Source organism: Chlorocebus sabaeus, chromosome 25 (genome assembly GCF_047675955.1).
Source record: "Chlorocebus sabaeus isolate Y175 chromosome 25, mChlSab1.0.hap1, whole genome shotgun sequence".
Lineage (NCBI taxonomy): Eukaryota > Metazoa > Chordata > Mammalia > Primates > Cercopithecidae > Chlorocebus > Chlorocebus sabaeus.
In genome coordinates, this window is record NC_132928.1 from 85,847,625 (window position 1) to 85,860,160 (window position 12,536).

General features: G+C 44.2%; 1 protein-coding gene across 7 annotated transcripts in view; it reads left to right on the top strand.

The window, feature by feature from the left end:
- Nucleotides 1-558: 558 nt before the first annotated feature.
- The window catches only part of TRIM58 (tripartite motif containing 58), a 36,218-nt gene continuing 24,240 nt past the window's right edge, over nt 559-12,536 (top strand). The window contains exons 1-3 of one of the 7 annotated variants that reach the window (XM_073011928.1): nt 559-677; nt 5,577-5,672; nt 9,975-10,205. In XM_073011928.1, coding sequence (XP_072868029.1) covers nt 5,589-5,672; nt 9,975-10,205 — 315 coding nt within the window. In that variant the 5' untranslated portion in view covers nt 559-677; nt 5,577-5,588. Of the gene's footprint in view, nt 678-1,685; nt 2,685-5,576; nt 5,673-7,976; nt 8,078-8,124; nt 8,210-9,974; nt 10,206-12,536 lie in introns of those variants that run through there. The other 6 variants (XM_073011927.1, XM_073011932.1, XM_007990088.3 and 3 more) reach the window with 6 other exon arrangements.

Genomic DNA, 12,536 nt, shown 5'->3' on the forward strand with positions numbered 1-12,536 from the left:
CTACTGTCTGTTAGCTCATTTAATACTCTGAAAGGCCTTGTAAGAACGACACTTCTTCACTGCATGTTAGAAGAAATGCAGGGCAGAAATGTGGCACAGCTAGCCTCAAGTTTCTTAGCAAGTGCTGCAGCCCTTAATTTGGAGCCAGAGTCTGTTTTTCTTTGCTAAGTCTTCTTTCCGCTCTTTAGCTTTTTTCTCTAATGTCACATCTTTAATGTTTTGCTAATACAAACCCATGTGTGTTCTCCAAGAATCTACTCACTTTAATTAGGCACTTAACCTTTAGGCAGGAGGCCTCAAAATCCTTAGCTCTGGCTGTCACCAGAGATCCAGCCCAAGACGTTGTCCTTATAACAAAGACCCACAAACCCCACAGGATCCCCAAGGACCTGAGTCATCTGGTCCCGCCTCTTGCTGCAGCCTTATCTGCTGCCACCATATTCTGGCCCAGCTTGCCAGCCTGCCTGGCTTCTCAGTGTCATCTGGGTATGTCTTGCTCCCACCTGCTGAAGTTTACCTTGTACTCTTCATGGCTTCGGGGGGCACAACCTTGCGGAGCCCCCCTTCCTGCTGGCCAGCTTGTGTTCACCTATCAGAGGTTAACTCAGAGACCTCAGGTGTCGGCCCCCCACCCTGCAGTCTCATTCGGAGTCCTCTGTTATATTCCTGCAGGACTGGTAAGCCACCTTCCTTGCAGTTATTGGTTTGTAATTACGTTTGCATGATTTCATAGCCACCTCTTCTAGTTGATCTTAAGGCTCCTTGAGAAATGAGGTCCTACCTCTTTTCCTTAACATGTGTGTTTTCAGTACCTGGTGCAATGTATGAGACTCCTGGCTACAAACAGACACAACGTGTGCTCAGGGGCGGTTTGATTTGCCAGAGGCACACCCCACCATCACTTCAAACTCGACCATACTAAAGTTATTTTGCACAGATGCAGACACTGCCCCAGACTTGTCTACTTTCTGGACGACGTTAGAGTCTTTAATGTACTTTATCCTGATTCAGTCTCCCATTGGATGAAGTAACATACTCTGTCAAATCATTTTGCTCCTGTCTCAGCCTCCCCCATCTGACAGGTACAGCACCGAGAGGCTAAGCTTGAATTATTCCTTCTGATGAGCATTCTATAGCTTTGTCATCTCCAAGATTGGCTTTGCAACAATCCTACAACACTTGTGTATTCCTTATAGGACCCTCATTGAACTAGGCCAGATATTTATTTAAATATTTAGAATTATTTTTGGCTGGACTGTAAACCTATAGTTATACATCTTCCCGTGTCAGGCGGTGTCTCATTTCTTTATCTAGAGGTAATTAGTGCAAGAGAAAAAAATGAAGTTTGGAAAAAAACACTTAAAAAGTGATTATGCTATATAAAGAGGGAAAGGTTTTTAAGAAACGATTATGGTATGAGAGGACCATGGATAGCTCAGTATACAATGGAAGGGGCTCAGAGGGTGGAAGGCGGGCGAGGGATGAGAGATCACCGAATGAGAACAGTGTACACGATTACAGCGACGCCTGCGCTAACGCCTAGACTTTATGCAGTGTATCCATGTAACAAAACTGCAGTGGTACCTCAGAAATCTGCACAAAATCTACATAATAATGATGGAGGCCGGGCGCAGTGGCTCACGCCTGTAATTCCAGCACTCTGGGAGGCCGAGGCAGGCAGATCACCTGAGGTCACGAGTTCAAGACCAGCCTGACCAAAATGGTGAAATCCCCGTCTCTACTAAAAATACAAAAATTAGCCGGACATGGTGGCGGGCGCCTGTAATCCCGGCTACTCGGGAGGCTGAGGCTGGAGAATCGCTTGAACCCGGGAGGCGGAGGCTGTAGTGAGCCGAGATCTTGCCATTGCACTCCAGCCTGGGCGACAGAGCGAGACTCCCTCTCAAAAAACAAAAACAAAAACAACCCCAAAAAAAGATGGAAGGAAGGAGGGAATGTAGCAATTCTCCAAATCTACTGACAGTGAAAATGAGATGACGAGGGATTCCAGTTAGAAATGCCGTTTCCTGGGGGTGTGTGTGGCGGGGGGTGGGGGGAACCATAACGTTAATTTGACCCCCGACGTTGGGAGCGCCTGAGTGGTGGCTTTTCACCGGGTGTGGCTCGTCTGAGCTCTTGAACTGAGGCCAGCGGACACCACCCACCGGCGCCTGCTTTCCTGCGGCGTGGGCTCCTCCCCCGTGCAGACAGCGAAGGGAGACGGTGCGGGTGGCCGGGAGCGCAGCCACCCGGGGAGGCGGGCCATGGCCTCGGGGCCGCCCGGGGAGCGGCTGCGCGAGGAGGCGCGGTGCCCGGTGTGCCTGGATTTCCTGCAGGAGCCGGTCAGCGTGGACTGCGGCCACAGCTTCTGCCTCAGGTGCATCTCCGAGTTCTGCGAGAAGTCGAACGTCGCGCAGGGCGGCGTCTACGCCTGCCCGCAGTGCCGGGGCCCCTTCCGGCCCGCGGGCTTCCGCCCCAACCGGCAGCTGGCGGGCCTGGTGGACAGCGTGCGGCGGCTGGGGCTGGGCGCGGGGCCCGGGGCGCGGCGGTGCGCGCGGCACGGCGAGGAGCTGAACCGCTTCTGCGAGGAGGACCAGGCGGCGCTGTGCTGGGTGTGCGACGCCGGCCCGGAGCACAGGACGCACCGCACGGCGCCGCTGCAGGAGGCCGCCGGCCGCTACCAGGTGAGGCGCCCCCCGGCGGGGGCTGCGGGCGCTGCGGGACCGGGAAGCGGGAGACCGTCCGGAGCGGAGCCGCCAAGGCCACCCGTCTCCTGAGCGGCTCCCACGGCCGCTCCCCGCGCCCCGCGCCGTACCCCCCGCCCACGCGGCTCACTCAGTGTGGGTCTCCTTGCCTTGCCTGGGGTAACCCCCTTTGCGACACACAACCATTATTTTACACCGTCCGCTCCTCCCTCAAGCACTCTCCTGTCCTCGAACTCGCGCTGGGCTGGGTTTTCCTGGTGCGGATAGTCTGGTCCCTCAGCTGGGCTCTGGTCGGGAGGGCTGTGGTCCAGTTCATTCTTGGTAACTACTGTACATCTATATCGTAAACTTGCCGTAATAGTTCTCATTTGTGCAATGCTTTGCTTTTGCACAGTGTTTACGTTAAATGAGTGTTGTTACAAAAGCAACGCACGGGTTTGGGCGTTGTTAGGAAGAGTGTCATCCTGGGCACGGGTTCCGATCCCTCCAAAACTCAGGCGCCTGTGCCTCCTGAAGTAGGAGAGGGTGGCCCGCGGGTGGCTCTCCATCAGCAGGGATTTGGGGACTTAGGATTCGAACATCCTCAAAAGGTGTTTCATTTGGAGTGTAGCCCGGGAAGCTTAAAAGAGAAAGAAGAAAAACAAAATGGAAGTATTTGGCCCCCAAAGTGGCATCTGTGAAATTTTGTGTAGAATTCTTCCTACTGGTGCCCTTCAAAAGTTCTTGGGTGTTTTCTGAACACACTTTAATCCCAGCATGTAGAACAACTGCCAGCAGCGAGGAGGTCTAAGTCGTCTTTAATCTACTGACATGTTTAACCAAAGGACTATCAGTCGCGCTGTAGTGCATTGCAAATACTAGCTTTCTTAAAATTTTTATTTGTTTTGTTTTTTTAAATTAAGGTTTAGGATATTTTCCCCTTCCCTCTGGACCTACCAGTATCTCTCTTGGTATGTCTTCTTGATTTTCATTGTCATTGGCGAGATGTAGGTAATTTCTAGTTAAACTTTTCTGCTATGTTCTTGCCTTTTTTTTTTAAAAAAAAAAAGTCCAGAAAGTACCATACAGAGGATTGGTAGTGTAATATTTCTTTTTTCCTTTTTTTTTTTTTTTTTGAGTCGGGGTCTAGCTCTGTAGCTCAGGCTGGAGTGCAGTGGTGTGATCTCGGCTCATTGCAACCTCTGCCTCCCGGGTCCTGGTTCAGACAGTTCTCCTGCCTCAACCTCCTGATTACAGGTACGAGGCATCACACACGGCTAATTTTTGTATTTTTAGTAGAGACAGGGTTTCACCGTGTTGGCCAGGCTGGTCTTGAACTACTGACCTTGTGATCCACCCTCCTTGACCTCCCAAAGTGCTGGTGTTACAGGCAGCCCAGCCTCTAGGGTAATATTTCTAAAGATGTTCTCTGTATTTCCAGTAGTTCTTCAGTTAAATACCAAATAAATATTATCTAAACTCCTGAGCTTGTCAGTGATAGCGTTCTAGGGCCTTAAGTTATATTTCCATAGCTCTTGTCTTAACTAGCCAGGAAACCCAGCAAATTTAGCCGAATCACTGTTTTCCTAACCGTGCCACATCTCCTTGCTTTTGCTGACAGTTTCTTTGGCCTGAGGGAGCTTTTCTCTATCTACAAGTGTCAAAGTGCTTTCTCTATCTACAAGTGTCAAAGCGTTCATTCTTTGTAAACACCAAAACAAATGCCACTTTCCCCACTGGGTCAAATGGTATCATGAATTACTACTGTTATTTTATGTATAACAATTATAATATTCTCCTTTTAAAAACAATTGATGTGTATATAGGATTTATTAAGTAACTTTGAGAATAGAATTTTTAAATTAAAATCCTGTTTATGTATGTATCTTTGTGGATATTTTCTGTAAATAAAATACACATATTTAGTGAGGGCCCTATCATTGAAGGAAGATTTAGTTCTTGTATTTTTACTCATTGTAAAGTTTACAACATATTGTATTTTTTCATATAAAATATGATAACCTCCCAAGTTCCTTCTGACCTAATAATACTGCTAATACTACAATAATAAACCCATGCTTTATCATAAAGTAATCAATAACTTCAAGAAGTTGAAATATAGAGAGATATAATAGCATCACTCTTCATCCAAATACCAATAGATGACATTTTGTCTAATATTCTCATTTACATCAGCCCAGTTTTAATATATTCATTACCAGCACATTTTTTTCAAAATTAATGCTATTTTGTAAAATATATTTATTTATTGGACATTATCATTGTATTTCTTGTCATTAAACATTCTGTAACATCCTATTTTAATTCTATCCAGTTAATATGATTTTTTCTCCCCTATCTTTAATGTTTTAGTTAAGTTATGCTATCGTATATAACAATGCAGTGAGCATACTTTTAGATAACTATTTGATTGTATCTGGTATTGAAATACATTTAAGGAGCTAGGCATGGTGGCTCACGCCTGTGATTCCAGAACTTTGGAAGGCCAAGATGGGAGACTCTCTGAAGGCCAACAGTTTGACACCAACCTGGGCAATATAGTAAGACCGCATCTCTACAGAAAACAAAATTAGCTGAGTGTGCCTGGAGTACTAGCTGCTTGGGAGCTGAGGTAGGAGGACCATTTGAGCCCAGGAGTTTGAGGCTGCAGTGAGCCATGATCGCATCACTGCACAACAACCTGAGTGACAGAGCGAGACCCTGACACTAAAACTTAAATACATTTATGTTTAGTTTTTAATGATATTGAACATTTTTTATGTGCTTTCAAGAGATGGTTTAAATTGATATTTGTATTTCCTCACACATCTGTGTAACGTTAGGTACTGAGTGAGAGCATCTGTAACAGCTTTGAAATATCTTCCCAAACAGGTAAAGCTCCAGATGGCTCTGGAACTTGTGAGGAAAGAGTTGGAGGACGCCTTGGCTCAGGAGGCCAATGTGGGGAAAAAGACTGTCATTTGGAAGGTAAGACTGTGTTGGGGCTTTAGGAGGCTTGCATGTTTGAAGGATCCAGATTCGGGTCAGTAATTCTTCCACCGTCTTCCATTCTCCAGCACTTTTGTTCCATCTCCATAAATGCCCAAGAACACCTCAGAGCCATCCTGGGTCATCCCTGTCCCCTCAAATGATATGGTTCATTTTTGTTCTTTTTGTCTCTGTTGCCGTCACCCAATCCAAATTATAATTAAATGGCTTTGCTAGCTTGATCTTACTGTAAAACCCACTGCTGTATCCCTGTCGCCTAGAATAGCATCTTATACTGTCACTACTAGTTTGAAAATATTTGTTAGGTGAATGAAATAATGAATATTTCACAACTTTGTAACAGAAGAAGTACAGCCCAAAGTGATCATCTTATATACAGGGAAATAATCTGAACATTCAGCCTTTTTTGATCTTCTGTACATACGCATATTCCATTTTTTTTTTTTTTGAGATGGAGTCTGGCTCTGTCTCCCAGGCTGGAGTGCAGTGGCCGGATCTCAGCTCACTGCAAGCTCCGCCTCCCGGGTTTACGCCATTCTCCCGCCTCAGCCTCCCGAGTAGCCGGGACTACAGGCGCCCGCCACCTTGCCCGGCTAGTTTTTTGTATTTTTTTAGTAGAGACAGGGTTTCACCGTGTTCGCCAGGATGGTCTCGATCTCCTGACCTCGTGATCCGCCCGTCTCGGCCTCCCAAAGTGCTGGGATTACAGGCTTGAGCCACCGCGCCCGGCCTATTCCATTTTTTTATACGTCACTAGCTCTTTTTATTCCATGTTTCATTCATGCGCATGCACGTGAATATGTGTATACACACACACACAGTGATTCGTACACACACACAGTGATTCGTACACACACACACAGTGATTCTCAACCTGAGGCGATACCCACCACCCCCAGATACATTTTGCAATTTCTGGAGATGATATTTTTGGTTGTCACAACTGAGGAAGGGTAGGTGCAGTGCATCTGTCATCTAGTAGAGACAAGAATGCAGCTTAACACCCTGTAGTCCACAGGACAGTTCCCATATCTTATGAGAAAAAATGATCTGTTCAAGATGTCAATAGTGTCAAGATTGAGAAACTATATATAGAAACTGTGTGTATAGTTCTATATATTCATATAATGTATTATGTAATATGATATATAATAGGTTATACTCTACAGGATATTCCTATTCTTTTTCCTTTTCCAAATAACCCTTCTTTTCTGATGACTCTATATATTTATAATTATTTCCTTCTTGTTTTCTTTGAAAATTTTGTCTTATACTCTATCTTTACACAGATATTACATAAAAACTTTTTAAACTACATTTTTCTATATTTACTACATTACTAGATTACTATATATATACACATAGGGATAGGAAAAGATAACACTTATCCGAGAAGAAAGATGTATGTTAAGGCCAGGCATGGTGGCTCACACCTGTAATCCCAGCACATTGGGAAGCCGAGGGAGGTGGATCACCTGAGGTCGGGAGTTCAAGACCAGCCTGACCAACATAGAGAAACCCCATCTCTACTAAAAATACAAAAAAAAAAAAAAAATGAGCCGGGCGTGGTGGCGCATGCCTATAATCCCAGCTACTCAGGAGGCTGAGGCAAGAGAATCGCTTGAACCCAGGAGGCGGAGGTTGCGGTGAGCTGAGATAGTGCCATTGCACTCCAGCCTGGGCAACAAGAGTGAAACTCTGTCTCAAAAAAAAAAGGAAAAAAGAAAAGAAAAATGTACATTATAGGTAAATAATGTAGATAGTGATAGGAAAGGATAAAAGTTATCAATATTAAATAATATTGATGTTAATAACTTTAGTACCTAATGTTACTCAGATGTGTGAAGAAATATTTAAACTTATTAACGTTGATACTGACAAACTTGTTCATCAGTATTATTAACGAATATTTTTAAACTAGTAGTGACGGTATAAGATGCAACTCTAGGTGAGAGGGATATAGCCGTGGGTTTTGCAGGAAGAGCAAGTTAGTAAAGCATAGTTTGGATTGGGTAGTGGCAATCGAGATAAAAAGAGCAAGAACAAAGCTTTACAATATTAAATAATGTTCGTTATTTGCCTATAATGTACATAGTGATAGGATGTACATTATTTAATATTGTAATATTGATGGATAATTTTTGTTCTTTTCAGGCTGAAATACAAGTCTATTGTTTTCAATCCTGGCCTGACCGTAGATCTATAAAATCAGAATGCCTATATCGGAGAGCTGAGTTCCTGCATGTTTTAAACCCTCTACTGATTATTCTTAAGTAGGGATGATACTGAGATCCCTGTTCTAAGCCAAGTAAACTTGCATGATCTTTACCATCAAGAATGTATCCATGTGAGCCAAATGCAGCAAGCACATTTTTGGTCACAAGGTATTCTAAATACTACAAAACAACCTTTCCTGTTTCTCTGTCTGCAGATATAGTTGTGCTCAAGAGGGTGGTGTGAAAGGAAGATGAATTGCAGGCAAATCGCTTCCCACCACACCCCCCTTCATGCCCCAGGTATGACTCAACTCTTTTCTAGTGGCTGGGTTATTTGCCCCACCCCACAACAGCACAGCCGTGCTGATATGAAGAGAGCTTCTCATATTTACATGAGTTACACCTTTCAGGAATCAGTGTATGGAATTCAGACTTGACTGATTTCAGAAAGAAGATGAAGTTTTCTGAATCTGGTGATTTAGAAAATGGTAGAAGGAAGTAGAATTGGAAAATGGAAGGAAGGAGTTAAGTCTTAGGGGATGTTTAGTTTAAAAAGGTGATAGTTTATGCCTTTTAGTCAAAGCAAGAAGTTACCACGTTTAAAAACAGGCAGATAGGCTGGGCACAGTGGCTCACGCCTGTAATACCAGCACTTTGGGAGGCCAAGGTGGGCCAATCATGAGGTCAGGAGTTTAAGACCAGCCTGACCAACATGGTGAAACCCTGTCTCTACTGAAAATACAAAAATTAGCTGGGCATGGTGGTGTGTGCCTGTAATCCCAGTTACTTGGGAGGCTGAGACAGGAGAATCACTTGAACCCCGGAGGAGGAGATTGTAGTGAGCCAAGATTGTGCCACTGCACTCCAGCCTGGGTGACAGAGCAAGACTCTGTCTCAAAAAAAAGATTGAAAAAACCAGGCAAATGACTTCACCTACAAGGCAGTATAATAGTGTAACAAAACTCCATTTGTACCTCATGAATATATACAAAAAATAAAATAAATCGATAAAACAGGACAGAGAATGGGAGGTACAGATACTTTGAGGGAGTGATTTGCCTCTGGTACTCAGCTTAAAGTTAGTTTCCAATATGCTTATCTCGAGAGGAGAAAATCTAGAAACTAAGCCTGGGATGAAGTATGTTCCTTAGGTCTATTCAGAAACTGAAGACGTGAGATTCGGGTAGAAATCGGGGTTAATTCCCTGACGTGAACTGTGAACTCAGTGGCCTGAGCATTACTTAGTTCTTTCTTGGCTTCGTAGAGAACGTTAGACCTATGGTTGTTGGTTGTGTTCACTATTACCATATTATGAAACAGCATTCATATTTTCTCATCTCTCAGCCTTTTCTTATTCAAACAATTCTAGGTCTCTAACATTTCTTCATAATTCGGTTGTTTCTAGTGGTTCTAGTGACTAATCTACTAGTAAATAGTAACCTGTTGTGTGACTGCTCTATGCCGATCACTGTTCTTGTAGTTTAATAGATATTCAACCGTAATCCACATACTCTTCTTTTTCCCGACATTTTTTAAGAGATGGAGTCTTGCTGAAGTGCAGTGGTGTAATCAAAGCTTACTGCAGCCTCGAGCTCTTAGACTCAAGTAATCCTCCCACTTCAGCCTTGTGGGTAGCTGGGACTACAGGGCTTACCACCATGCCCGGTCAGTTCATCTAATTTTTTTAAAGATAGAGTCACGTTTTGCTTTGTTACCCGGGCTGGTCTTGAACTCCTGACCTCAAGCAATCCTCTTGCCTCAACCTCCCCAGAACCTCACATTTTGTATATGGTACTGAAACTTCAATATAAAAGTACCTTGCCCCCAAGCCTGTGGCAAAATGGGAACTCCAGTCCAACAGTATTTTTTAAACTTAGTTTGAAAACTCTCCTGGGCTACTTCTTATACGAATGGACTGCAGTCTGTGCATGTTGTTAGAATGCAGCCAGTCAGTCCACAGAGTTACGGATCCCAGGGAAGTCTGGACATTGCCTTCTCCAGCTCTGTCCTGTACATGGCTGCAGGAGGCCGAGCGCTGATGATGTGATCCACTGTGTCACCTCAGGAGAAAGTGGAAATGCAGAGGCAGCGCTTCAGGTTGGAGTTTGAGAAGCATCGTGGCTTTCTGGCCCAGGAGGAGCAACTGCAGCTAAGGCGGCTGGAGGCGGAGGAGCGAGCGACGCTGCAGAGACTGCGGGAGAGCAAGAGCCGGCTGGTCCAGCAGAGCAAGGCCCTGAAGGAGCTGGCAGATGAGCTGCAGGAGAGGTGCCAGCGCCAGGCCCTGGGTCTGCTGGAGGTGAGACCGGGTGCCAGAAAAGCGGGCAGGTGTGAGACTGAGGTGACAGGGACTAGTACAGTGGCTTTCAGAGACAAACACGTTGACGTTTATGTTCTTTAGGAAAAGGGCACCCTCGAATTTACTCAGAAGGCAGCTTAAACACCCTAGAATTTACTCAGATGCTATTCCTGGCATCAGAATCATGAGATTCTAGAGAATCATATAGTTTGAGTCTGGCATGGTGGCACTTGCCTGTAGTCCCAGTTATTAGAGAGGCTGAGATAGGAGGATTGCTTGGGCCAAGGAAATTGAGACCAGCCTGGGCAACATAGCAAGACCCTGTCTCAAAAAACAAACAGACAAACAGCATATAGTTCGTTTTAAGGACTAAAGAATTTTTTAAATTAAAATTAATGATTTCTGAAAATTTAAACAGCTAGGAAAAGGACAGGCTATACTCTGCTGGCTGAGAAGTAATTCCTAAAACCTCAGAGTCAGTTTGCGGTTTGTCCATGATGGCATTGCTGTTTTTCAGGGATGGCTAACCCAGAAAGTCTGCATAACACATTTTAGTGTCACTGGCCAGAAGGATGAATAATGATTTAAATTGTCCAGTTGAAATTGTTATATTGGATTGTAAAGCAAACATTGATTTCCTGGCCCACATTGCGTGCCCGTTCCAGGCATGGTGAGGAGGGATTATGTGGACTCCCGTGCAGCTTCCTCCCAGTCTATTTGGGATTACAGAACAGAAAGATGAATGACATTGAAAGGGAATCTTTGTTTTTAATCCTCTGTGAAGACATCATATCCCAAGTGAACAGGGAAAGTCAAAGCTGTTGATGGATCATGTTTTCTTGATAGAACCAATGGCAACAGAAATTTATCTGGGCCAACTTCTATCTCCTCCCCAGTGAGTCATTCAGGGGATTCTAAACTAAGTGATTCATGTTCTCATTTAACAGCTGACCCACAGATTCTACCTTTTCTGACTCAGTTCTAGACACTGAAATTGCCATGAATATTAATAATCATATTAACTCTCTGTATAATGTTTGCAAGTACAGTTACTAAACAGTACTGATTACGAGGCAGAGGACCATGAAATGAATTTGTAAAACCGTTTGTCTCATTTTATCTTATATATGTTAAATTTATATTTTATTATTATTGCTGTGCTCATTTCCTTGTTAGCAAACTAAGAGTAAGAAGGAATTTTCCAAATAGCAGACAGCAAAACACAAGAACTTTGACAGTTTTTTTTCTTTTCTTTTCTTTTTTTTTGAGACGGAGTCTCGCTCTGTTGCCCAGGCTGGAATGCAGTATGCAGTGGTGTGATCTTGGCTCACTGCAACCTCTGCCTCCTTGGCTCAAGCGATTCTCCTGCCTCAGCCTCCTGAGTAGCTGGGATTAAAGGTGAGTGCCACAGCACCTGGCTAATTTTTTTTTTTTTTTTGCATTTTTAGTAGAGATGGGGTTTCACCATGTTGGCCAGGCTGGTCTTGAACTCCTAACCTTAGGTGATCCACCTACCTCGGCCTCCCAAAGTGCTGGGATTACAGGCATGAGCCCCTGTGCCCGGCTTGACAATTTCAACAACAGTATTGCTCTGCCCACCTAGGCCTCCCAAAGTGCTGGGATTGTAGGCATGAGCTACCCTGCCCGGCATGGGAGGGTATATTCTTAAATAGGGTATCTTATCTATCTACTGTTTCATAAGGGCGGGATCTCACTCTGTCACTCAGGCTGGAGTGCAGTGGCTCAATCATAGCTCACTGCAGCCTCAGTCTCCTGGGATCAGGCAATCCTTGTGCCTCAGCCTCCCAAGTAGCGGGGACTAAAGGTGTGCACCACCATGCCCAGCTAATTTTTAAAAAATTTTTAGTAAAGATGAGACTTCATTGTGTTGCCCAGGCTGTATATTTTTGTACTTTCCTTTCTTCCCTGGTACTAATAAGCTACATTTTACCCCCGAAGGCCAAGACCGAGGCCTGACATTCCCATACAGGGTAAAGCAAATTATTTCCCTCTTTTATGCCATCAAAATTTATCTGACTGGCGACTGTTTTTAAGGGGAGAGGGGAAATGTATCCCAAATGCAATTATTAATATAATAAATGTATCACAGATATATTTATTTAATAATCTACTTTGAGAAAGTAATGTTAGTAGTTATTAAAGGCTTCCTTTATTAATCTACTTAGATAACCTACTCATAGGAATAGCTCTGGTACGTTGGTTCAGAGAATTAGGAATTTATAATTCCTATGAAGACATTTAGGGAAACATTTTGTGTCTTTATTTAAGGAACCCATCCCTGCCCCTCAAATTCTGTGAGTACTTAGGATC